Source organism: Ixodes scapularis, unplaced genomic scaffold, assembly GCF_016920785.2.
Source record: "Ixodes scapularis isolate PalLabHiFi unplaced genomic scaffold, ASM1692078v2 PGA_scaffold10__122_contigs__length_95168666, whole genome shotgun sequence".
NCBI lineage: Eukaryota > Metazoa > Arthropoda > Arachnida > Ixodida > Ixodidae > Ixodes > Ixodes scapularis.
In genome coordinates, this window is record NW_024609836.1 from 2,999,705 (window position 1) to 3,025,486 (window position 25,782).

The window sequence follows — 25,782 nt, forward strand, 5'->3', positions numbered from 1 at the left end:
TCCCACGAAAACAAGGGTAAAAAAAGAAGCTTTTTCCCCGCACTGTTTCTATAATCTACCGCGGAGCACAGATTGCTACCCATTGCAAAGGAACTTTCAACCTTGAAGCTGCGGAAAAATTATCTCAATCGCTGGCGTCCGGAAAGCCACTTTGCGGGCCGCGGCTGCCCGAGTCGCTCGTCTGCCTGCACATTCGTGACGTACGCGGGTAGGGAAAAGTAGGGATTTTTCATTGTTGCCAGTAGAGAGTCGCCTCCTGGGACCCTCGCGGCCGGCGTAACTTGAAAATTCAATAACTTCACGGAAAATTCTTCCTTTCTTAAAATATTTTGGTTATCATTTGAGAAGGGGTTATTGACGCGGTCTGCAAATTTCCAGCCAAATCGAAGTCTACCGAAAAATCGGCGGAGTTCCCTGTTACTCTCGTGAGGATAACCCTTTTGAGGGTTTCCCTCGTAAGGGTAGCCCCTGTGAGGGTTACCCTCGGGCCCTCACGGGGGTTACCTTTACGAGGGTAACCCTCATGACATAATGTGTGACGTCACACGTCCTATAATGCAACGTGCGGTTACGGCGACGGGGACGCCGCTCAACCCGAGGACCCCTAAGAGTTGCTCTTTAAAAGAACAATTAAAAAGTGCGTAGGGTTTATTCAAGTTATAATAGCATTCAGATGATGGAAACGCAGTTTCTTTCTAATGCACAGTTTGTTACTAATCCAGTACGTGTGCTTCGTTCCGCAACTCCATGCTTCGTTCTTGTTGTTGGTTTTGATTGTTTGATTTGGCATAAATTGGCATCCTTTTGGTGTTTTGTCAAGCTTAAGTCTGTAACGTCAACACGTATTATACATGCGCATTGGGCTATTTTAGCGCAGTTTTCAACGCCACGAATTTCAAAGAAAAACGCTCTAACTGACATATATTTTTGTACGTCCAATTGTAAAACGTTCCAAACTTCTTATTCTTTTACAACATTAAGCAATATTTGCTCTTATAATCTAGCGCAAAGAGAAAACACATTTGCGTTCTCCCATAGGAGTGCATTACCAGAAGTCAAATTTAGACTGCTTGCTGTCTGCTTCAAAATGCATCAGCACACTAGCGCCACCTGAACCTCTAGCGTTTATTGCAATAACTCTATGACTCAAACTCCCTATTGTCCCCAACGCACGAAGGGCATTGATGGTAGGATACTGAAACTCATCAAATGTCTGTTTTCACGTGTTCTTAAATATGAGGGCACATGTGGTTTCATCTGAGGTGCAGTTGAAAGACATGTTTTGTTTGCCCATTCCTCCTTGTCCTTCTTTCCCAATGAGTAAGCGGTCTTCTCTCGGGGCCCGTGAGCAGATGCAGGAGCTGCGCAAGGCCATGGAGCCCATCCTGAAGACGGGCCTCAACAGCATCCTGCCGGAGACCCTCCCAGACTGGGGCACCTGCGTGGCCACTATCTCGGTGAGTTCCAGGGACTTGGGGAGAAGGTCTGCGTAGGGAGTCAAAGCTCACTCGTCTGAAACGAGTGTGCAGCAGCTTCTATCGGGAACCGGAGTAGGGCTGTGCAAATTTAGAAATACAGTGTAGACCGCATATAACGTATGTCTCGGGAGTCGCGAAAATCCGCACTATAAGCGGTACCGCACATAACCAAAACATCAATTTTTCAGGCCAAAATACATGCCATGAGACAACTTACCTTTGTAAAAGAATTTATTTTATGTTAGATGAAAAAATAAGCTTAGTTTGAGGAAAGTCTTTATTTCAATAGACGAGTACAGTTATGTCTCAAGTGTGTCACACATTTTAAAAGAAATTAGCGGCTTTTGCCTGGCGCAGCCTTTTAACGGCGTCGCGGGTTGCGGACGGACGTTGCGAGCGTTCAGGATTGCTAACCCTAATCACTTTTCTCCGGAGATGAAAACGCGTGAAAATTCGCATCCTTCATACGGTACGCGCCAGTAATACCTTGAACTTGAGCACACGCATGAAATGCGCCAAATAAGAAATCCGGGCGATGTTCGAGGACACAAATGCTTAGAAATCACCACTGTAGTCGAAGTAAACAAACACGACGACACGGGCGTTTCTGCCGTCTTGAGAGCGCCGCCACGACATCGCCGCACGAGTAGGTGGATCCTCCCTTCTAGTACGTGCTGGGTTATCATAGCGACACACAACGAAAATTCAGAGTCAAGGATAGCGCTTTTACGCAGAACGATGAGATGTACGCCGTCTACGACGACGATCACAACCGACGCCATGTTCACGGAATGGCATGCAACGCGCGCGAACACTTCTCCTCGACCTGCGATTGGTCTGTCGTTGCGGTTGTTTGTTTCTTTGTTTCCAACGCAGCGGAGAGACGCACGCACGTGAACGACTCGTGCGTGCGTCCCTCCGTCGCTATGGCAACTGAAGCCTCTCTCTTCGCTTCTCCCCGAGTTTTCGAGCAACCTCCATGCCCCGCGAGTGCAGTTTGCGGCTCGCGCCGTCAGCGCCGTTATCTAGTGTCGCACAGGGAAGCGAGCTCGCTGCTCCGGTCGTCGGCGCGGTCGGCGGGCTGTGCCAAAAACCGCACTATAACCGGTATTTCCCTTCGCGCGCCTGCATTTTAAGCGGTATGTAAATACATGGAGTTCTATGGGAGGTGAACCGGTGGTTTAAAAAAACCGCGTTATACCCGGTCCTGCACTATAAGTGGTTACGTTGTAAGTGGTCTATACTGTATCTTTTTTACAAACTGCGTACAAATAATTGAAAAACTAACTTTGAATGTCGAGTATACATGTAACGAAAAAAGCAGCTGAAATTTTAGAACCATAGGCGAGGCTTTAGCATGTTTGGAGCCAACATTGTATAGTAGCCCAACATGACGTAACACCCGAGAATTGCGTGAGAATCAAGGGTTCAAAGCTAAATGCAACAAGCAGCTGCAGTTCAGAAAACAAATGGTTTATAAATGTCGGTGAAAAAATAGGGAGTTTTAGAATAGCACACGCTAAAGCTTTGCGTACGCAAAGAATAGCGTCGTCGCCACTGCGCATGCTCGAAACGCAAACCAGGTTTTGTGCTTTGCGTGTGCAATTTTAGCGTACGCTATTTCTCGGAAATAGCTTGCGCGCGCAAAGAGTCTGCATTTCTGCAAGGAGGATTCGTGATGAGAAGTTGGCTAAAGCCAAGACGAGCTGAGCTAAAAAAATGGCAGCTCCCAGGATTATGTCGCTGGCTGCTTTGGCGGCGGCGTGAGTGCGACGTCGGCGGCATCCTCGCGACTGTGATTTTCAATACGAGACGAAATTGTACTTGGTTTGGCAACGATCACCGGCAACATGATGCTTGTGACGCGCGAACACTTCTCGGCGAAGGTCAGTACACGAGATGTCTCTTGCCGAGGCGACGCAAGCGGGCACGACTGGTCAACCGCTTGCGTTGCATTCTCATGTTTAAACAAATCTAAAATGGTACTCTGGACCAAAAAACTTGTTTCTTCTAAAGTCACAGCATTTCGTGTGTGAAATAAAAATTATGACTGTATGTTGGTGGCGTCGCAAGCGCGAGATGCTTTGTTCTTTTGCGTTGTGACAAAGAAATGCTATTCTAAAACTCTCCCGCGTCGCGTGCGCTAATACAAGCGCTAAATTTAGCGCTAGCGTGCGCTAAAATTGCTTACGTTATCCTAAAGCTCTCTAATGACTACTATCGCTAGATATTAATTTTGCAATGTATACTTGGAGAAACAGCAACTACTACAGTCAAGCCTGGTTATATCACACTCGGGTATTCCAAATTATCGCTTATATCGAACAGTCCAAACTTCCCCTTGAACATCCCTTGTAATAGTATAGGCGTTGTCTTTTTGTATCCAGCTCCCATGGGCGGGGACACTCGATATAGCGAACAAAGCACGGCCGCCCGTGCTTTGTTCGCTATAATTCGCAATGTGCTCGCCGGTGGCGAGCACATTGCTTGCGTTGCATGGCTGACGGGCCGCCAAGCCAGCATGCACACCGGAAGATACACAGTAAAAGAGCAGTTGCAAAAAAAAAAAAAATGTGTTGTAAAAAAAAACAAAAAGTGGGGGATGGCAGAAGCAAGGGGACGGGCACGCGCGGGCTTCGGGTGAGCAGGAAGTTTTTACTGTCAGAATGGTAGCCTGCGCCCTTTCCCCGAACACTTCCGATGCTGTGCGGCTCCCTAGCCCTAAAATAAAAGCATGAAGTGTCTAGCGTTACGTCCGACGCAACCCAAGTTCCATTCAAATCTCCACCATCCCTAGGTTCATGTGGGAGAGAGAGCGGAAGGCGGAGGGGGGTTAGGTCTAGGCGTTTCAGTGCTTTGTCCGGACGTAACACTAGCCACGGCAAATAAAAGAAACAAAAAAAAAAAGTTGAGTGTGTGGACAACAGCAATTGTGTAATCGCACTTTGAATGCCTTATCTTTGTTTACCTTGTTTTTTTTTGCTGTTATTGCTTTGACCATTTTCTTCTTTTTTTTGCTGCCTGATTTTAGAGAACTTATTTTTTTGTCGCTCGCTTAATTTTTTATTTTTTTTTTATCAAGCAATTTTTTTACAATTCTCACTTTTCCACTTTTCTTTCATTTGTTTTATTATTTTCGAATTTTGTTTATGCTGTGTGGAGATCCCGGCCAGGTGCGCGTGTAAGCGCGGCGGTGTTTTCGGTCTCTGCCAACTACGGTCTACTGTATTTAGCGGCTCTTGGGTGCTCTATTTAATAAACTCCCGTTTGTCGCAACCTTCGATTTTAGCAGTGATGCCAGGAAATTTCAGCTCGAGCTTAGTTCAACGTATTTTTGTATATAAAATTACTGATATATCAAACTATTTTACTATCCTCTTTGTATTCATATATCCAGGTTCGACTGTAGTAGGCATTTTTTTACTGCACTCGTCTTCAAAAAATATTTTGTCAGATGAAAGTCTATAGTAGATAAAAAAGGCACCCTTTTTCGTCCATAATCTGCGAGCAAAAGTGATAGCTGAAGCACGTTTGCGCAATGCACGCAAAATAGTGTTGTCGTGTATTTGAGGACGGAGGTGCGAAGTGGTTAATGCACATTCCCGTCGTGGTTGGCGCGGTGGATTTCACCGACGACTGCCACAATTGCTCGGATGATTGGTAAAGTAAGTGGGTAAGGCGAGACATTGAGGGCACGTGTCAATGTTCTTCGTAAGCACAAGGTCGATGGTGGTGTCAACACCTGTTGTTGGCACTCCGACATTGGACACCGCGCAGAGGTCCAATTCTGTCTTGACGAGGCTGCCTAACCACTTGTTGCTGCGGATGTCAAGGTGGACGTTGAAATTGCCGGTTACGATGAGTGGGATGTCGACTTGTTGCTGCGGATCTCAAGGTCGACGTTGAAATTGCCGGTTACGACGAGTGGGATGTCGTCGCAGGGCACGGAATAGACGAAGCACAAAATCGGCGAAACGTCTTGCGGGTTGGCTGGGTCGGCCACATCGAAGGTATTCGCCTATGAGGGCCGCGGAAGCCAGCCGTTCCTTCTGAGCTCCCTCCTGGGACAGAGTACAGCCTTGGTGCAGTGGCAGCGCCATTGGAAGGAGGCTGTGCAAGTAACGACGCCAGCAAAGGCGCAGGTTTTCTCGGTGTTGTTGATTGGTAAAGGGAGGGTGCGACGTTGTTGTTCAGCAATGAGCAGAGAGGGAACGCATAATCTTCCCTTTTTGCGCGGCTACGGTGTGTGCAGCCAGTGGAAACACTTGACTTCTCTCTTTTCGCACCACGAGGGGATATAAAATAATTTTTCTTTCCATCTCCGCTGCGACAACACACAGCAGCAAACAGCGACACCAAAATCCCTCCAAAGTGTCACCCATAAAACTATCGCTTTAAACAAAAAAAAAAAACAAAAAAAAAAAAAGCTCAAGGTACGCTTAAGCACTTCTTATGAGTTGTGAATCCGAAAGCATGCAAGCCGCTCGTCTGCTTCTTTTTTCTCGTCTGCTGAGTACTTTTTGTCGCCAGTCAGCGCGCATACTCCCCTGGGCACGCTAATCTTGGATGCTCCCTGGTATTGGCGCGCTGATGGACACGCAGCGCCATGGGGTGAGCGGTTGTGGAAACTGACGAGTGCAGTGGCCAGTGGGAGCCCCGTCAATGCACACCAGCCAATGGAAGCGAAGGCGAAATCCATCAGCTTTACTTAGCTCCTTTTGGGATCGGGGAAACTAAATGCCGTTTTCATGCACTGAACTGATGACGTCAGTTCGCTCCATCGGACAGTTAATGCTTTCGCATTAAAAAAAGATTATTTTCTTAAATACTGTGTTTGTGTTTAAAACAAGAGAGATACATTTGCTAGCAGGACACAGAAGGAAAAGAAAGCTTTGTGCATTTGCCTTAACCGCAAATAAAGAAAAAAGATTTCAAAATCTTTTTTGTTGGTTTAACGGATGGACGGTGGTTGTGCAATAATGCTGTGCTTTGACAGCCCTGGGGTCCTAATCTGGACACTTGGCGGAAAAATCAGCGAGAAATTCGGCGGCTATGATTGGCCGGCGCCAAGGGCAAGTGGGCGTTGGCCAATCGCGGCCGCCAGATTTCTCGCCGTCGTTTTCGCCAAGCGTCCAGCTTAGGGCCCCTGTACTATCTTTTTAATGCGAAAGCATTAACTGTCTCATGGAGCGAGCCGATATCATCAGTGTAAAGTGAGAAAACGGCACCTTAAATTTTTTCTCCAAGTGTAGCCAGCTCCCAGCTATGAAACCACGCAAAAAGCCTAGACACGGCACCTAGTTTCCCCGATCCCAAAGAAGCGAAGTAAAGCTGATAAATTTTCAGCTTCGGTCTCATTGGCTGCTGCGCGTCAGTTTGAACGATCGCTCACCCGATGGCGCGGCGTGTCCGCGAGGCAGCGGCTCGACCGTTTCACGCCCAAGGTCAGCGCGTTGTACGCCGCAGATTAAAGAAGGGAGCGAAGAGCGACGTGCGTGCTTTCGCATTCACAACTCAAAAGAAGTGCTTAGGTGTACCTCGAGCATTTTTGTAGCGTGAGCTACACTGGCCGAGGTTGAGCAGTTTCGCGTGGCTCGCATAATGAACCATGCTTCGTGCTGCGGAAGCGCGAGGACCAGTGACGTCACACGGCGCACAGCTGGCGTGCCGGAGCCGCTGCCGCCGCGGGCTTCGCCGCCACCGCGCGCGCCTCGCCGGTCTTCGCGTTCCAGACGAGTGACGTCATAGCCGCGGCAGACGCACTGGCGCCGCCGCGTGCACAGCTTTGTGCCTCCGTTGTGCAGTAACCAAGTCTGTTGCTGCACCAAAGCTGCTTGATAGCGCCTCTCATTTTGTGCGCATAAACTCACGCTCCGTATATCCTGGCATAGCCGAGCTAAGCCACCGCAATTTTTTTCTTTGCCATTTTATTGTTGTAATTTTTTGCCATTCACTTTATTTTGTTTTTGTTGTTTGTTATGCTCGTTAGAATGTTTTGCACAGATCAAGATGGAACGTCTTATTTCGCTTCTTACTCTTTTTTTGCTTTATGCTTCTTACAATTTTTTTTTCCTCCTTTTTTTTTTCCTTTGCTGATGCAGAGACAAGCTATGCGTGGCGAGGAGTGCGTGTGAGCTGCTGCGCGCAGTGTTTTCTTTGCCTTGGGCACCTACCTGCTTGTATCATTTGCGGGTTTTTCGCTTGAAGCTAGCAAGATATCAGCTGCTAATGCAATTATTGCAAATTATCATGCAATGCAATTAATTGTTCCACATGTTGAGTACATACTAAGTGCACCGTTTTTGCAGTGACAACTGCTCCTGCGGCAGAAAATACCTTTGCTCCTGCAGCAGGAAATACAAGGTCGTTAGAAAAGTGACTCACAATGCAGGCTTGGAAAAACGAAAATTAAAACTGCTGCTTTGTCATGAGCCAATACCTACATTCCGTGTTTGAAGGATCCTGACGTGCACTTTTTTCGCCAAAATCTGTTCCCAAAAATACATGCGCATTACGATCAAAACCAAAAACCATAAGTCAAAACAAAAACGCAATACTCGGTGTTAGGTGGCTAGCCCCATCACCATCGTGACCATTTCTTTACATTTCCACATTACCGAAACGCGCATTCTCTGGCGTCTATGGACTCGTGTCTGCCGTATAAGATGGAAAACAGAAGAAATTTCTCTACTTTATTTAAACGAAAGCGCTGGCGGGAAAAGATACCAACGGAGCAGCACTGCGTGGCCTTGCAATCCCAGCGACCCGAGGGAGGTCGCAAAGTTGTTTGGAAGGCGACCCTGCCAGTGGCAACCGTTGTGCACTCAGCGCAAAAGCAAGGATTGTGGACAGCAAAGAACCATCGTCGGACTCTGCCAATGGCGACTAGTATTTATTTTTGTATTGGCGGGCATTTCATAAAATCTGTTCTGTGAGGTATGTGGTCAACCTTCATTGTTTTACCTGTGCCGTAGAATTGGCAGCAATTTATTTCTTCAATATCTGGAAGCTAAATCTGCGCACGTTAAGGCCCATACGCACATTCGCGTTTGAGCGGGGTGCGTTCCGTAGCGGCAAGCGGACGCGTTGCGTTGCGAAGACCGCTTGCGCCAAACTTATACGCACAGTTGCGTTGACACGCAGTCAACCGCAGTCAAGAGCCAATAAGAACGCGCTATCGTCGCTAGTGGCTCACGAATAGTAAGTGAAATCCAAGGCAACATGGCGGCGCACGGCGACAGCGTCGAAGCGTTCGATCTTGGGACAATCTCGCCGGCTTCCCCGACGTTTTGTCAAGCTTGAACCATCGCAGCCTTGGAAAATACAGTCCCCACCGCTCCCCAAAACGAAAAAGCAAGCACTGCGACCGGCGAACCGGATACATCTCGCCGAGTCGGCCGGAGCGAACACGTCACCCCCTCTCCTCTTTCGGCTTCTGATTGGTCGAACGCGCCCGAACGCACCGCAACGCTTCGGAGAGTTGAACGAGTCTCTACTCGCTTGCGTCGCGCTGCCGAGCGTTGCGGGAAGGCGCGCGTCGGTCCGCAAGCGACCGCGCCTGGCCGTAAGGACTCCGCAACGCGCTCAAACGCGTTCAAACGCGAATGTGCGTATGGCGCTTTAGAATTGGGGGCATGTGAGAATTGTGCAAGCACAATAGTTCCTTGTATAACGTAAACAATGAAAAGTGTCTAAAACACCTGCAATTTGAGGCGACTAAACGCAACTTTTAAGGAAGCTCTGAATGTTCAGTGCATGTCCCGTTTGCGGATTCCGTATTCGCTATTTGCCCGAATATTCGGCGATAACCGAATATTCTGAAATTTTTTAATATGTAATTCTCGAATCGAATATGAATCAAATAGGAAAATTATTCGATACGTATTCAAAATCTCGGAATATTTGCACACCTCTACTTTTCTTAAATTGATGACGATGAGGTCGCGATGCCAAATTTTTCACAATATTGACTGGATGCCGTCCAGAATCCAATCTTCGTAAAATGCACCGTTTGTCCGAAGACAGGTGGACTGTTGCCGTAGCAGGCACGTTACTAACAACCTCCAAATGAGGAAGCCGCCACCCTTGGGTGTTACATTAGAACCACTGTCTTTTGTCATTACCTGCGAGCTTCCATTTTTGGTCCTTACAAAAGGGCTGCCATTTTTGGTTTTTACGGGGAGCTGCCGTCTGTGATGCAGATCTGATTGGCTTTCCTGGCCTTTGCAGGAGAGCAGGGACCCCAACAAGTACCACTGGTTCTTTGAGCAGCTCATGGCGGACCCCCTGAAGGGCGAGGATGGCTCCTTCCTTCAAGCCAGGTGACTCAGACTAGTTGCATCAATCATGGCTGAAATGGGTTACAGTGAACTCTCCGTGACTCAGAAGGAAGCCTTCAATTTTATTTCAAACTGCCAAAAGTTTGAATATTGTGCAGAGACTCTCAGAATTGTTCTGGGCTTTAGTGGAGCAAGTTGGTTCATTGCTTGTGACTGGGGCCAGCTGAACATGAAAAACACAAAGAAAAAATTATAACATTCGCACCACTGGTCTAGCAACATTTAATAAATGCCTCTTTTTCCTTTTCTGCTAATCCTTAAGTTTTGTTTTATTTTTCTTTACACTAAATTCTGGATTTATTTTTCTTTAACGCATTGCGCTAAAGGAAAAGAAATCCCGAATTAAGTGTAAGGATCTGCTGGAAGCCCTAGCCATGGAAGAAAAAGGCGAGCAACGTGTTAGTGCCCCTCCTGTTGCGCTATACGACTCGGAGAAGATTTTCTTGCAAGGTGACAGTCCCAGGCAAAGATAGAGGAATACAGAAGGATCGAGAACATTCCAACAGCAGAAAGGTCAATGCATTAAAGGAAAAGAAGTCCCGAAATTAAGTGTAAAGAAGGAAAAAATCTAATTTAGTGTAAAGAAAATGCAAACCGGAATCAAGGTTTAGCAGAAAAGGAAAAAGAGGCATTATTAAATGTTGCTAGTCTAGTGGTGTGAATGTTATAATTTTTTTCTCTTAGTCTAGTGGTGTGAATGTTATAATTTTTTTCTCTTAGTCTAGTGGTGTGAATGTTATAATTTTTTTCTCTTAGTCTAGTGGTGTGAATGTTATAATTTTTTCTCTGTGCATTTTTCATGTACAGCTAACCCCCCCTTTTTTTTTTCTCGGGAAACGTGCATCTGTTTTAAGCAACCCCTCTCTGCTCTAACCATATCATCACGAATGACAAGTGACGAAACAACGAATAACTGAAAAAATTTGAGGTTTAATGTGGCGAAATTGTGCCAAAACTAAAATACAATGACGGGCGTCAACGTTAACGTGTCAACGTAACAGCAGGATTGAGCACTAGCTTATGACTGGCTCTATGCAGCGCGCTACGGCTGCTTGTGTGCACGTACTAGACCCGGAAAGGTTCTAAACCAGAAGACACGATAACCGACGAGGTTGTACCGGAACTTCCTAGCAAAGCGGCAAATGAGAACTAGACTGGCCGGACTCAAACCCGGGCCGTCCGCGCGGGGGCCACATACACTGCCAACTCGGCCGCGGACCCGGCAATCTTAGCAACAAAGCAATTAAGAGGGAAAACGCTACTCCGAAAGGCTAACTTTTTATTTTAACCGCTATGCTTGTTTGTATTAAATTTGTAGGCCATCTTTATAGTTGGGAAAGGGGATGGCATGCGAAGTTTCAAGTTTATAAGATAATCCTTGGAAGAGTCAGAAGTACATCAGATAAACACTGCACCTACTAAGAAAAACTACCGTTTAGAAGCGCTAATGATAATGGCCATTTTTTTTTTCACTGTAGCATAGAGTATACCACCCACGTCATGCGGCTGTGGAAAGTAGTTACGGAAATGATGCGAGTTTAGTTTAAAAAATAGAAATGGGGGAAATTGTTTTTTGCATGTATTAGGTTGAAGGAACTGCTACTTTTCGTAACAAGAGAGCATGTAAAATGCGGAAAGTAAGTTCACAGCCGCTTTCCTTACAAAACTTTAGTAAAGAAATGAAAACGACTTGGTCCGCGCAGCATTTTATATGAGATGATAGTTTTCTCAAACCGAGATTTGATGCCAAAAAATTTGATTGACGGTGGTAGCTGCTACATTGTGGAAAGGCACACTGAAAGGGATTCACCTTCAGCCACCAGTGTGCTGAACAATGTTTGCCACGGGTTCTTTGCTTTCAGTGGAATTGATGTAGGAGACGTGCGCTTTCGCGGAACGATTGTGTCAGATGCTGCACATGGTGGAGAAGGACACAGAGACCCGCTTCTTTGATGGCTGGAACACTCTTTGAGAATGGGGCCGCCCGTGACCGCGCCTGCAGTGGAAGAAGCGAAAGTGTGTACGCTAGTTGTACTGTGGAAGCACGAAGAGCACACGAGAACGGAGCCTGGGTGGCGGCAGTGGGGAGGCAAGGGAGCGTGTCCACACAGCGAGACTGTGAGGTTACTTCGCAACGGCAGCTCTCAGGAAGGGGCGGGAAGGGAGTGTCGCCGGAGCGGCGGTTTACAGGGGGAAGGGAGAGAGGAGCGAGGTAGAGCCCTGCTGTGTGCGAGGAACTATGGGGAGAGGGAGAGCAGTGCATCTGCTGTAGAGGTGGTTTTGCGTTCGTACATTAGCATTTTTTGCCGGGAAGGGCCACTAGCAGCTGCCACTGTAAAAGTGAAGTTGAGATAAGCGCGATTGAAATTTAAGAAGCTACACTTTAGACGGTGCCAGCATGTTGAAAATAGTTTATTCTGGAAAAAATATACTTCCATTAGAGGAATAAAACTTTCTCACCACTGTTCTTCCAAAAATGTGGCTTGGAAAAAGAAAAATTGCAATTTTGAGTTATAATGTTTTTCCTAAGGTAAATATTTTGGTTCGAAGCAAGCAGACAAAGACTGGGAATGTTCCTCCCTGTCTGGTGAGACGGCCGGCATTGCTTGGTGCGTCGGCCGACGTTGGGGCAGCGAGAGTGACCGGTGAACACGTTTCAGCCGGCTGTACGTGCTGCTGGGGGGCCTGGCCCAGCAGGAGTGGCGGGTGTGCGAGCTGCTTCACCAGCAGCTGGAGTACCTGAAGCCCCGGCTGATGCACAGCTACCAGAACGTCCGGGACAAGATGGGCAGGTGAGGGGAGGGCAGTGGTCCTTCTGGGGCAACAAGTTTTCTGCTTTCAGAAAATGCCACTCATGAAACACACTTTTCTACTTACGGGCCCTCGAAAAAATCTCGTATCTTCAAATCGGTGTGAGCCTCTCACTTAGAAATGCAAGCTCAGCCGGCGATAGTGTGAGTGAAGCCTCGCTGACGCTATCTTAACACACTTATTTGTGAGTGTGCACTGTCCTGTCTTAATTTTCTTTCTGTGCATTTGCACTGTTTTCTTTAAATATGAACCAGCCAGTCCAAAGCACCATTTTGCAGTAGTTTGTCTCCACAAACCTTAGCAAAACTCTTTCGAGCTTTGCTTTTGTTTTTATTGTTGTATACTTTATCGTAAATACTTATCCCCCCTCATGTAAAGTGCTCTTTTAAACATCTCTGATGTAATCAAATAACTGAACTAAGAGCGATGGCAGTCGCATAAACAAGAAAGAAACGTGTTCACCCCCTTGACTTGCGGCCAGAACAAGTGGCCTTGTGATTGGGTGCCGATCGTATGCCGCCAGTCTTCATTGTAGCTACGGATTGCCAAAGCACAGGGCACATGCCGAGTTCCAAATGAGGGTTTGGCCCATAGGCGTGCGCACGAAGGGGGCAGAAGGGGCGGCCGCCCCCTCTAATCATCTGGGGGGGGGGGGGGGGGGGGGGGGGGGGGCGCAAAGTTGGCCCGACTTGAGGCGCGACTGCGCCGGCGGTATGGTTTCTTTTTCGACGCCATAAAACACCAACGCCGAAGTTCCCTCCCTTTAGTGCGCGCAACGAAAAAAAACAACCATAAAAAGACGCCGCGACGCAGTCAGTCATCAAACAATTCGCGACAAAATCGCGTAGAATTTTGCTTTAGACTTTTCACGATTGGTGAAAAGTACTATATCTCCCACATGCTACACATTATAGTAATCTAATCATAAAATATTTTTACCACCACATAACATATTGATTAGTTCGTATAATGTTTGTTCAGCATGATGACATAATGCGTGCGTGTTATCTTGTGCAAAAAAAGTAATTATAGCCCTTGTTTCTATTACATGTTTCTATCAAGCGCTAGAAAGTAGGATTATGAACTGTACATTTGGATGCTCAGAAGAAAAAAAAAATGGCATGTCATAGCGTTTATCTTCAATAATTACTAAATATTGTAACTTGCTGTTTTTCGTATTTTTAATCTGCGGTTTATTCCCGTGCCTTTTAAGCGTTGCCATTACGTTGTGTGTTGGGTGGCGTTTTTCGTCCTCTGCATGAACGTTGCAGACGCCATATGACCGCTTTCGCCATGTGTAGGTGCACCCATGCGTTTGCCCAGTATGTATACTATGTTTTCCATACTAGCAGAGTCACGTTGTGGCAATATTTTTAAATATTGTGTGCTGTTAAAGATGGCATATGTGTCGTATCTTTCTCTGGTTTAGAAAGAATAAAAATTCTTTGTATGCGCGTTGTGTCACTGACGCCCCAGCTGCGCAGGGACTGCCTTTCTTTGCGGACGTTTCACAAGAAAGTGAAATCAACTGCTTAACAATATTTTGTATATGTTACAATTCAATATTGTTGAAATAAACGTTTCATAACCATATCTCGTCTCAGCACTGCAATATGAGCGGAAGGACATCAGTGGGAGTGCGTTGATAGAAAGGGGGGGGGGGGGCGCTCTGGGGAAACCTCGCCCCCCCTAATAAAAAATCCTGCGCACGCCTATGGTTTGGCCATTTCCGCAATGATTAGACACGAGCTGCAACACGAATGCTCGTCGAGGCATTGATTGTCACAAGACCGAGGCAAGTGCTCATACACTCGACTTCTCGACTTTTTTTCCCAAACCTCCGAGGCGTCTTTTTTTTAGGGAAAAATAAATTTCCTACACCAGCCACTTTTTTACAAAGAAATGTTTAGTTTTGGGTGAAGTGGCAGTCATTAGGTGAACAAAATGTATCTGAACGATGCTTCGCCCGTGACGTCGGATGTTGCTCCAAACCCTCCCCGCAGGCCCGATCCATAAATTTGCCCTCGGTGACAAGCCCACTGCGACTCTGTGCAAGCGGGGCACGAGATGGCACGACCTATCCCGTGCATTACCTCCTGTCTCCTGCAAACTACAATTATGGCGGTGTCGTGCGTGCATGGAATGAAAGAGATCGGTCCGTTCACCATGGGTTCAGGGTCGGTCCCAGAGTTTCCTGGCTTGCCGGCAGCCTCAGGGTGTCCAGCGACCAGGAATTGTTAGGGGTATTGTCAAAAAGAGGGCTCAGTCAGGGAAAAGGAGCCGGAAATGCCATGGGGTGCCCTGAGCAAAGACTTTTGAGGACTTTGGGGCAGAAGAATAGGCAATAAATTCTGCTTAGAGCGGAATGCGGGCTCTGCTCATTCCATGTAGAGTGTGCTACCTGACGCAGAGGGAACAGCCGACACAAATCCAGTCCAAGCTTTGGATTGGATCGAGGGTACGTCACTAGGCTAGATCCAGTTAGAGCTACTAGATTTAGTAACAAATCGAAAAGCCGCAGACCCGAATCTAATCCAAGCCTTAAGCCGAAAGTATCCGAAAGTGTGCATCTGGCAGCCATGCTGCCATTCGGTTATTGACATGTGTGGTTGAGCGTCGTGTTTTCATCCTGTTTCCACAAGTGGCCTCTTCATGAACGATGTCGGCGGCAAGAAAGTGCTCGTTTAATCCGAACTGGACGAACCCGAATATTTCGGAAGTTGAAAGTTGGATTAAGCCTGTGCAAAATGATCCTCACAGTGGTCAATGCTCAATGCCTGTGTTGTAATGGTCTTGTGTATTTAACCTCCTCTACAGTGGTCAGGGAATTTCACATGAAAATGTCCCGGAAAGCCTGGAAAAGTCAGGGATTTTCAAAATAACAATTTGCTAGACACCCTGAACCTTCTTCTCTTTCTGACATGTCGAGGACGTGCTCAGGGAAGGTGTTAACAAAGTGCCAGACTTGGCACAACGAAGAATGTTTATCAATAGACCTGTTACAAAACATACAGCGCCACGACGGCAGGAAATTTTGGGAACCCTCGGTACAGATCACACGCTTTCTCATTGCGTCTCCGCAACTGCGCGCGTGTCGCGGCAGCTATTGCCAGCAGCCGTTGCAGCCATCCGCCGTCCTTCCCATCCGTCGAGTCGTACGTCGTTGGCAGCTTACCGTATCCGTGGCAGCGTAAAGGCATCTCGACTGCTGAACTTGTTTCGATACATTATTCGTCGTAACTTACCGTCACGTATTGAAGTGTCACCGAATCCATTTAGTTTGCCCCGCAACCATGGCAGGTTTCAACCAGGTTCGACAAAGAGTTGGTGCGGCAGGCGACAGAGCCGGTCCGGTACAAAAGAGAGGATGAGAAAGGGGCAGCCATTGTCTCGTTGCTCGTGCGGCTCGGCTCTCGGCTGCTCAAAAGTTGGTGCTGTGGTAACCTGCGCCTGCTCGCACATGCCACGTGGTAGCGGGAGGAGAGACGTTGGGAGGCGCGTACCGAGGACTCCCATTATTCGTCGCACGGCACGCGCAGGCTTTTGGGTTTTTTTTAAAAGGGTCTATACAGAACATGTTTGATGGGTCATTTTCTATGTGAAAATTGCCACCAACAAGCGTCATAGATGAGCGTCACGAACGAGTGACAGACACGCTGAGAGCAATACAGTACGGTAAGGTTACATATTTCCCTTCAGTTCAGTTTAAAGGGACAGTGAAGGCGATTTCGGACATTTTTTTGGCGATTGAACTGGGTTCCAGGCACGTCTCAGGCCACGTTGACTAAATTTCAGCCGAAACCGGCGCTTGTGGGCCGCGCGAATTGATGAAACAGTCGTGGTAATAATTGTACGGGGGTCGCCCCCAGAGTTGCGGGAGAAGCCAGGAGAAGCGGAGCTCACGTGACCGATGCGGGGCCAAGAAGCGCGACGTCACAAGAGACACTTCAGCGATTGGTCGAAACGAGAGACATGCCCTCAATCACGTTTTGGTTCGCGATTTTTAGAAATGCTGTTCTAATTTCCGCTTGAATAACCATGAAAAGTACAAATCAGACCGGAAATGATCACTAAACCGTAATCAAAGCAGCATAATTTTTTTTTTCTTTGCTACGCTGGACGCGAAACGGCGACCGAGCAACTATGGGCACTTCGGCATGTGGGCCGCTTGTTACTGGCTGGGCGGTCTCCGTCGGGTGACGGCGGAGGCCGCCACACACATACTCCCGTTCCGTTGGTGTTGGGTCACTGAACGGAAGCTCGAACTTGCTCGCGAGAGCGGCATTGCTGTCCATGTTGGCAGACTCGACGAAACGACCGCGCCACCACGCTGCTATAACCCACCGCGGTAACCAGAGTCTCGACGCCCTAAATACTACCGACAGCGACTATTCACACTTGACGTCACTCCCTACGTCACCTTCGTTTTCGGAGGCCCAGAAACGAGAATGGAGATTGTTCACTTTCGGTTTCTTTACTTCTTTTGAAGGCACAGAAATACACGTCACAAATGTCTGGAAAAAATTGGGCAGCGTGCTATGTTCCCAAGAAGCACAAAAACACCATTTAAAAAAAAATTAACTAAAATCGTCTTCATTGTCCCTTTAATAATCCTCAAAAGCCCTGCGATTAAGTGCATCACATGGGGAGGTGGGAGGGGGTTCTAGTACAAAGAATTACCGTATTTATTCGAATGTAAGTCTACCTTTTAAGAGCTCTTAGGTGCCCGTTTCCGGCTTGAGCGGCGTCGCCGTCGCCGTAACCGCGACCCCCCCCCCCCTCGGGAAGACCTCAGGTTCCTTCGGGAGGACTTCGGGTTCCTTCGGGAGGACTTCGGGTTCCTTCGGGAGGACTTCGGGTTCCTTCGGGTGCCTTCGGGAGCACTTCGGGTTCCTTCGGGAGCACTTCGGGTTCCTTCGAGAGGACTTCGGGTTCCTTCGGGAGGACCTCAGGTTCCTTCGGGACGACATCGGGTACCTTTGGTGACCTCGGGGCGGGGGGGGGGTCCTGTTGACCCCCCTCCCCGAGGTCGCCCCCCAAGGTCACGTGACCCCCCCCCCCCAAGTCACGTGACCCCCGCCCTAAGGTCGCCCCCCGAGGTCACGTGACCTCAAGGAGTCTCCTATCCCTCAGTACTCTTCCATCCTCCTCCTCAAGAGCTGCTCTCTAATCCGGCGTTACAGGGATCTGTAAACGGGTTTCTCTTTTTTTTTTTCCGGAAATGTTGTCAAAAATTAAGGGACGTCCTATAATCGTGACCAAAGAATTTGTACCTACATTCGCGACCAAATTTTGCAACCCTAGCGAGGGCATGGAGGTAGCAAATCACCAAGGCGGCGTTGCCATAGATTCGCGCCGCTTCTTGTTTGAAAAAGCTCTTGGTGCACGAAAACAACCGCAACAGCAGCAACTGACAGCCCCTCTGCCGTGGCCGCCGCTCGCGCACATCCCTCGAGCGTCGAGTTTCGCCATCGCGCCTGTGGCGTTCCCCTCGCTGGACAAGAGAAAGGAGAGGGAGAGGAACGCATCGATGCGCGATGCACCTTGTCCTCCGTTCCTCTTCCTCACGAACGCGCAAAAAAAAACAAAAAAAAACTGAGGTTACTTTAGTGTGTTGGCTTGCGGCAGCTGGCGTGTTGTTCTCGGCAACTTGCGGCGTTGCTCGCGTCTTTGAATTTGGTCTTTCGTCACTTCACCCGTCTCCACCTTCTTCCTTCTTCTTGTCATTTCGCGACGGTTTCGGTGAGGTATTGTTGTCAAATTTGCGAGGATGTCTACCAACTGACGAAGCTTCAGACGACGATGACATGTCCGGAAGTTCTGACAATGATTAAGTTCTTGGCGTCGGCCTGCGATTTAGCCGAGAGTGCTGTAAATAAAGATTTCTTTCTTTCTTTTTCCCTAACTTTACCCTGCTCCTAAGAAAATAAAAAAAGGTCGACCTATATTTGAATTACCGTATTTTTGCGCGTATATTACCCACCCCTGCATATAACCTGCACCCCCAACTTACGACTGTTAGGAAAAGAAAAAAAAAAAGACCTCGCATATTACCCGCATAGTTACCCACGGAAAACAATGTCAGAGTCGCCAAAAACAGTACCTTTATTGGAACATTACTCATCGCTGCAGTCACTGCAGCTATCAGTTGAAGAATCTTCATTGTCCCAGAGAGCATCGTCATCCGTGCCGTCCAGGCGATTGCTAATACAGCACTTCCTAAACTCTTGCGAATGTCTCTGCAGGAATCGCCTTCCACGCGTCGAAAATCCCCTTGCAAAGTACTGCTATGTCAGGTTTGCGGATCCGGCCCGTCGGCGTGAGGTCGTACTGCTCCTTGGCAATCCACTCCGTGTACATGCGCTTCACATGCGCCTTAGAAGGCTTGTTTAAGCAAACATCCATCGGCTGAAGCACGGACGTCATCCCGCCTGGGATCATGACGAGGTCTGTCTCCTCATCCGCGAGACGGGTCTTCACTTCCTCGGTGTTGTGGCCCCGGAACGCGTCCAGCACTAGCATGGACTTCTGCGCCAACATCGCACCCGGCTTGTTCTCCCACACGGTTTTTAACCAGTCAACGACAAAATGACTGTTCATCCAGGAGTTGTCCTCCGCACGCACAACTATCTCGGAGGGCAAATCAGTGGGAAGCGTCTTGCGCTTAAAGATCACATACAGCCGTAGCTTTGTGCCGTCTCCTAACGCGCACAACATCATTGTGCAGCGCAGTTTCGAGTTGCCGACCGTTAAAATGGTCACCGACTTGGAGCCTTTTTTCTTAAGACTTGTGTCCAGTGACATTTCAAAGTACACGGGAGTTTGGTTCGCGTTACCAATCTGCAAGTACAAGTACTCGTGTCGCTTTCGGAGCCCGATCACGTAGCGCTGGAAGTTCACTAACTCGTAGGCGTCAGGAAGTTGTTGGCATAAGGTCGTCCACCTCCAAATGGAAAATCCTTGGTGTTTCATGAATCGGTGAAACCACCCGCGGCTGGCAGGACACTGGTTGCGCGGTGTGCCGTCTTCTCTTGCCAGCCTCAGAGCTTCGATCTGGGCCATCTCTGTTGATACGGTGTGGCCGCGGCCTCTCTTCTCCTCACTGAACTCCACCAGCTTGGCTTCGATCTGGGGGTAGGCTCCAGTCTTGGGACCGCAGAAGGACCGGCAGTCACGGCTTGCACTTTGAAGATCCTGCTTCTTTGCTCTCCACTTGCTTATACAGGATTCGTCGACATACTTTCGGCCCTCTGCATGGTTCCTGATCTCTCTGACAACGCCGATTATTTTGAGTTCCTGCTCCGCCGTAAAAGACTGCCGCCGAGCACAGCTCACGTCAAATGGAACGGGACGACCAAGATGGCAAGAATGACGTTTCTCGCTTCATTCTCCCTTCGTGGGTGCGCGTCCAGTTCAGCGCTTTGGCGCGCAGACAATGCAAAGATGGCAACTGGAGAGACGGGAGAAAGTACCTAAGAAGGAACAGCTAAGAAGGATTCTGGGGAATTTACGTCCCTATCGACCATGTGGCTCGGCGCGTACTGCCGTGAAGCCACACTCGCGTCCAAATTCGTGTATTAGCCACACCGCTATTTTGCCTTGGATTTTATTAAAGTTTTGGTGCGGGTAATACGCGAGAAAATACAGTATTTTTTTTATTCTCGGTGGGTTCAATAAATAGGGGTTGACCTATTTTCGTGGTCGACCTGTTTTCGGGTATAGACGGTAACAATGAAGGTTGCCAAATAACAGTTTTATTAAAGGGACACTGACAGGGTATTTATGCTCGCCGAGGCTTTTAGTTGTACGTGACATATGAGAGCTCAACTACCCAGAACAAAATTTGCGGCTCGAAATTCGGTTTCTTTCTGCCCGAAAACCGCCGATCAAGAACTGGCCGTTTCGAGTCTTGCTCACTCTCTTTTTCGCGGTCACGGGCCGTTTTCTAAGGTATCGATGCGACCACCAAATTTAATCAAAGTCGTGGGTCACTGAAGGCACACACTCAATATTAAAAATAGAAAAAAATATGAAACCCATTTTTTGTGGCTTCTAAAAAGCTGTAAATACGTTGATTGAAAAAAAAAAGTTCCACAGACAACCGGAAGCATTCTGTGCGTTCGTCGTTTCGCGTATCGTGGGACTCGCGGGGACGGCGATGGCAGCGGACGACGGGCGTGGGACCTCTATTTCAGAACTGTCGTTCGCGGTACCGGCGAATTCTGTCTACCGTTAAAAGAGAAATTTGGGACTGATCAAAAGAATTGGTATTCATCCCGTACGACACGCCCGGCCACCAAGCCGACTTGCACGAAGTCGTCGCTCCCTTCTCGTGGCTGAAGACATCGCTCGCGCAAACGTCAAGCACGACGTGTCTACTTCGAGGTGAATATGCACGCGTACGATTTCTTTACTAGGTGCGAATGTCCCCAAAGAGTGGTGCTTCCCGACTTCGACCCGGGAGTGCTTTTGCTAGAGAAAAATCAACAGCAAACTTTCCAACTTACAGTTTACCGGCTAAATTATTACTAAGGAAAGAGATCCACAGGAAAAGAGATGCCCCAGTAGCTCAGTGGGAAAGACGTCCGCTTCGCACGCGGGAGGACCGGGTTCAATCCCCCGTGGAACTTTTTTTTCTTTTTTTGATGTTTACATATCTTTTTTTTTTTTTTACGATCATCACTGAAGAAACAAACAAAAAATTAACAAACAAATGTTGTGGACGATACTTTGCTGAATTAAATGGTATGGGATTTCCGTTTTGACACCTGCGAACTCAATGTAATCACTTTCCACAAAATGCAAGGAGCATATAAATCAGGTAGCGTCCGCTTTCCGAGGTGCCCGTATATGTTCTACAGGAATTGCAGCCAGCCATTGGTCCCGATCCCGTTGATCTTTCGGAAACTCTGTCGCACAATGCCACTTTTTTTCGGGTGCAGGACATGTGAGCCAGCTCTCCACGCAACATCTTGGGTGTATTCTTTTTGGAGCCGATCATGGAAATTCACCACGGGCACTCACTACTAATCTCCAACTCCTCAATGTACGAAACAACTCATCTTGGAATACAGAGCAACGAGCGGAACAAACATGACTGCAAAAGAATCGCACGCCGCATGTCGTGTCGTCTGCTACCGGAAAAGAGAAAAAAAAAAAAAAAAAATCGCACGGTCGGGTGTAGTTACGTGACTTCCGCCACTCACTCTCTCCTCTCCACTTCTCCGACCTCCGTCGGGTTTCGGTTTCGGTTTCGAGCAGTTGCGTCTTTTGGCTTTATTAAAAAAATACGCTACTCTGTTGCAAAATATTAATTGGGTAGTCCTCCGACACCATAATGAAGCGCCTGGCAAAAAATTAAAAAAAAAAATTTGGGGGGTGTCAGTGTCCCTTTAATGATGAACAAGAGACATATGAGTTCTATAAAAAGAAGTAAGTGATATTGAATAAACATTTTAACTAAAAAAAACACTTGTGAGGTGTGCCTTGCAAAGATCACCGAATTTAGTCCAATTAGTTTCAAGTAGAATAATTTGAGGAAGAGAACTTCTGTCAGTGATAGCTAGTGAAAAAGCCCTCATTAGGGCTCAAACTTTGGTCGGCGTGGGAGCAGTTGGATGCTATGGCCACTGAGCTGTGTAGCGCAGCTACTCTGGGAGCATTGTGCCCCTGGCAAAACGTGCCGGTGAGAGCGGAGAGATGTCGTATTGCACGACCGCTCGCCTCATTGACGTTGCGCATCGCCTAAAAGCCATGTGAGGTAGCACCCGTGCAGCGCGTTCGTTTGCTCGGTCTTGTCGTGGCTAATGTCTGACGCAAAGCACAGACCACACGCAAAGTGTGGTATGTGCGGGACAAATTTGGTGCTCCCTGGTCTTTGTCAGCATGATGGAGGTCGCGTAATTTTCCCTCTCCTTCTCCGCAGCCTACTGTGCAACATCTTCCTGTACGACCTGCAGCAGCCCATGCTTGGCTGCACCCTGGCACTGGCCCCGCGGAGGAAGGCCTTCCTGGACTTCCTCATGCCCCAGCTGACCCCCCTGTGCGAGGGGGCCACGGAGCTCTCCGACAAGCGGGAGTCGGAGGGGGACACCGCGGTGGAGGGGGTTGAGCCCCGCATGGGCGGCCCCACCAACAACCACCGGCAAGACGGCCAGGTGTCGCCTGAGCGGAAGAAGGCGGCACGCCTGCTGCAGACCGGTGGGCACAACCTCCTCCTCTTCCGCGGGGGTCCCATAGTCGCCTACGGAGTGAGAACGGCGTGTCTTTCCAATTCCTTAAAGTCTCTGGATCCCGGGAAAGTAGCGCCAAGCTCCCTGTTTAGTCGCCATTTTGGTTCATGAAATGCGCAGTTTCTCCTTGACCTCTCCATTCTTGGTGAGTCGATCCAAATTCGCGGTGACGGGTTGCTTTATGAAGGCATTTCTCGTACTCCGAGATTTCAGTAACCACACGCCAGCGAATCGAGAGCATTTCTTCGCACCATTGCTGTTTGACGGCATCGAAAGAACAACTTTCCCATCTCGAAATATGCTAAAAAAACATTATCGTCGTAAGACACCTTTGGAGATGGGCACAATGGACAAGTTGACCGCATGCACAGTGCCAGAGACGCCTCTATTGGCAAGGAACGGTTTCCATAGAATTTCTATCCGTAGCAATCTTGGCACAACTGGTTCACAAACGACCCTTTTGAAGCGTCAAAGACTGTCGAGGGTGGAAACGGCAAGCGCCAGAGCAACGAAATCAGCCAATCATCTCGTGAAGTTTTGGTCTTCTGTGTGTTAGTATCTGTTTGTGTCTGGCTAGCAGGGAGGGAATGCAGCGGCGCTACTTTCCCTGTATCCAGCGACTTTAGAACGCTCGGTCCCAGCACGCGCTCCGTGCTTTTCACTGTGTTGAGGCTGCGCACGTGCACCGGACATGCACGAGACGCCGTTGAAGGCGAGAAGCTTGCGCTGAAGTCGGGGCAACTGGAGCCTCTCCCTGCCCTCCTCACCCTGTCGGGGACCGTAGAGGATTTCCGTGATGCAGGAGCCCCATACGCTTGTCGTGTCAGCATTCGGTTGGGCCTCGCGTCCTCGTCGATTGAACGCAAGCCCCGTACGAACGCCGACGCGGCACCTGCGTCCAATGTACGGTAGTTTCTCGTTAAGACCGAGTCTTAAGGATGAAACAAAAATTTTTATACGTGCTGTAATTGGATGAAAGCGAGACGGTAGCTGGAAAATGGACGGGGACACCGCGGAAGGCATGAGACAAATATTTAATCGAACGAACCTCGGTGATCAGTAACTTTTGGCATTTTTACCGAGGCTAAAAGAAAGTAAGCCGAGTCTGTAGAGCACTTTTTCTGCGCATCAGTAATGCCGCCTTTGGTTCCTTTGGTCGTCGCAAGATTGCTGTCACCACTGCCGCTCTCCACCTTCTTCCGAAGCAGCCGTAGGATGTTTCCTGTCTCTGTACGTGGTTATCTCTCGAGGTTCCTCGTTTGACGTCTCTTCATCTTCGTCTCTACCGCGTCTGCCACACGCGAGGTCTACGATTTCAGCTTTCGTAACGAGACCAGCAACGGGAATGTCTGCATTGGCAGGCGCGAACGAATCGAAGTCGTCCTCGAGTGCCTCACCAACGAGTTTGCACACACTCCTGAAAGGATCGTCGCAGCCCCGAAAATCGATCGCTTACTGCTCGAGCGTGTGCAGAGCAGTTGGCAATCTTTGATGCCACCAGTTCTATGAACGGCTGAACGAATGAATGGGTGGGTGCTGTAGCCCTTGCTGCATTCGTAGGCAAGCAGCATATGTTGCGCAAGTTTTCTGCGTTTGCATTTTTTTAGTTGTTTCAACAATTACTCGGTCCATGGGCTGCAAAAACCATGTTCTATTGGGTGGCAAAAATGGCAAAGTTATGGCTGGGGCAGTTGTCAATGACAAACAACAGCTTGCACCCTTGCTTCGCATAATTATGGTTCAGAAAGTGCACATAGCCCTCAAAGAAGGCCATTGTCATCCACTCTTGTTTTTGTAGACGCAGTCATCTGGCATCGGTCGTGTTCCGGGATCACCCCGGCTTCTCAGCCTTGCCTAATATTGGTGGGGAAGCTTGTCTTCGCCACCAATATGTCATATGTCGCAAACAACACAGTCATGCACACTTTAATTTGTTTGCCTCCGGACGAAGGGCTGCCTGCAGTCGCGTAGATGCGCTTGGGCAAGAGCTTGTAAAAAAATGCCGCCTCATTGAGGTCATAATTGTCTTTGTTCGTAGAGCGCTCCAAAGCTTTGACCAGCCAATGCTTTTGCCGAGTGTCCATGGTGACCTTGTTGACAACTCCGCTTTCACCCATAGTCATCTTTAAAGACACACCGTGCCATTTTTCTGAATCGTTCGAGCCACCCATTTCTGCATATGAACTCTAGGTTCTTCATTTGCAAGGCCAGCATCTCAGCATTAGCGGCAGCCCTGGTACTTTCCAACCACCCCAGAAACGAGGCTTTGACTTCAGGATATTTCGAATTACGGGGCACTTTCACTCGCTCGAGAAACTCTTCTCGAACCCGTCCACTACATATTGCTTGTTCTTCGAGATGGTCAACACTGTTAATGTTGGAATGTCGATTCCTTGGCAATTTGAGATTTGTGCGGGCATGCACCGTGTGTAATGTTGGAATTCGGACACTGCTCCCTGGTTCTGGACTGCTTGGCAAGTGCCAGCATCAGTGAAAAAGAGGGGGAAAAGAGAAAGCAGCCCTCCTTCACTCTGTTCGCTGTCGCGTTCGTTGTGACATATCGGTCGTCGCACGTTTTAGGCAGCTTGATCTTCAAAATAAGCACAATCGGCCACCAATACACTTCGAATACAGTATAGACCACTTAGAAAGTAACCGCTTATAGTGCAGGACCGGGTATAACGCGGCTTTTTAGAGCGCAGCTCTTAGGTGCCCGTTTCCGGCTTAAGCAGCGTCGGCGTCGCCGTCGGCGTAATTGCGAGGTCACGTGACCCCCCGAGGTCACGTGACCCCCCGAGGTCACGTGACCCCCCGAGGTCACGTGACCCCCCCCCCCCCCTCCGAGGTCACGTGACCCCCAGAAGTCACGTGACCCCCTGAAGTCACGTGACCCCCTTGAGGTCACGTGACCCCCTTGAGGTC

At 48.6% G+C, this 25,782-nt stretch overlaps 1 protein-coding gene across 1 annotated transcript in view; it reads left to right on the top strand.

The window, feature by feature from the left end:
- Positions 1-25,782, top strand: part of LOC8035578 (proteasome activator complex subunit 4A) — a 166,525-nt gene that overhangs the window by 110,308 nt on the left and 30,435 nt on the right. Inside the window, exons 35-38 of the mRNA XM_002399761.4 lie at positions 1,353-1,457; positions 9,708-9,799; positions 12,478-12,609; positions 22,554-22,828. Of these exons, the coding sequence (XP_002399804.3) occupies positions 1,353-1,457; positions 9,708-9,799; positions 12,478-12,609; positions 22,554-22,828 (604 nt within the window). The remainder of the gene's footprint in view (positions 1-1,352; positions 1,458-9,707; positions 9,800-12,477; positions 12,610-22,553; positions 22,829-25,782) is intronic.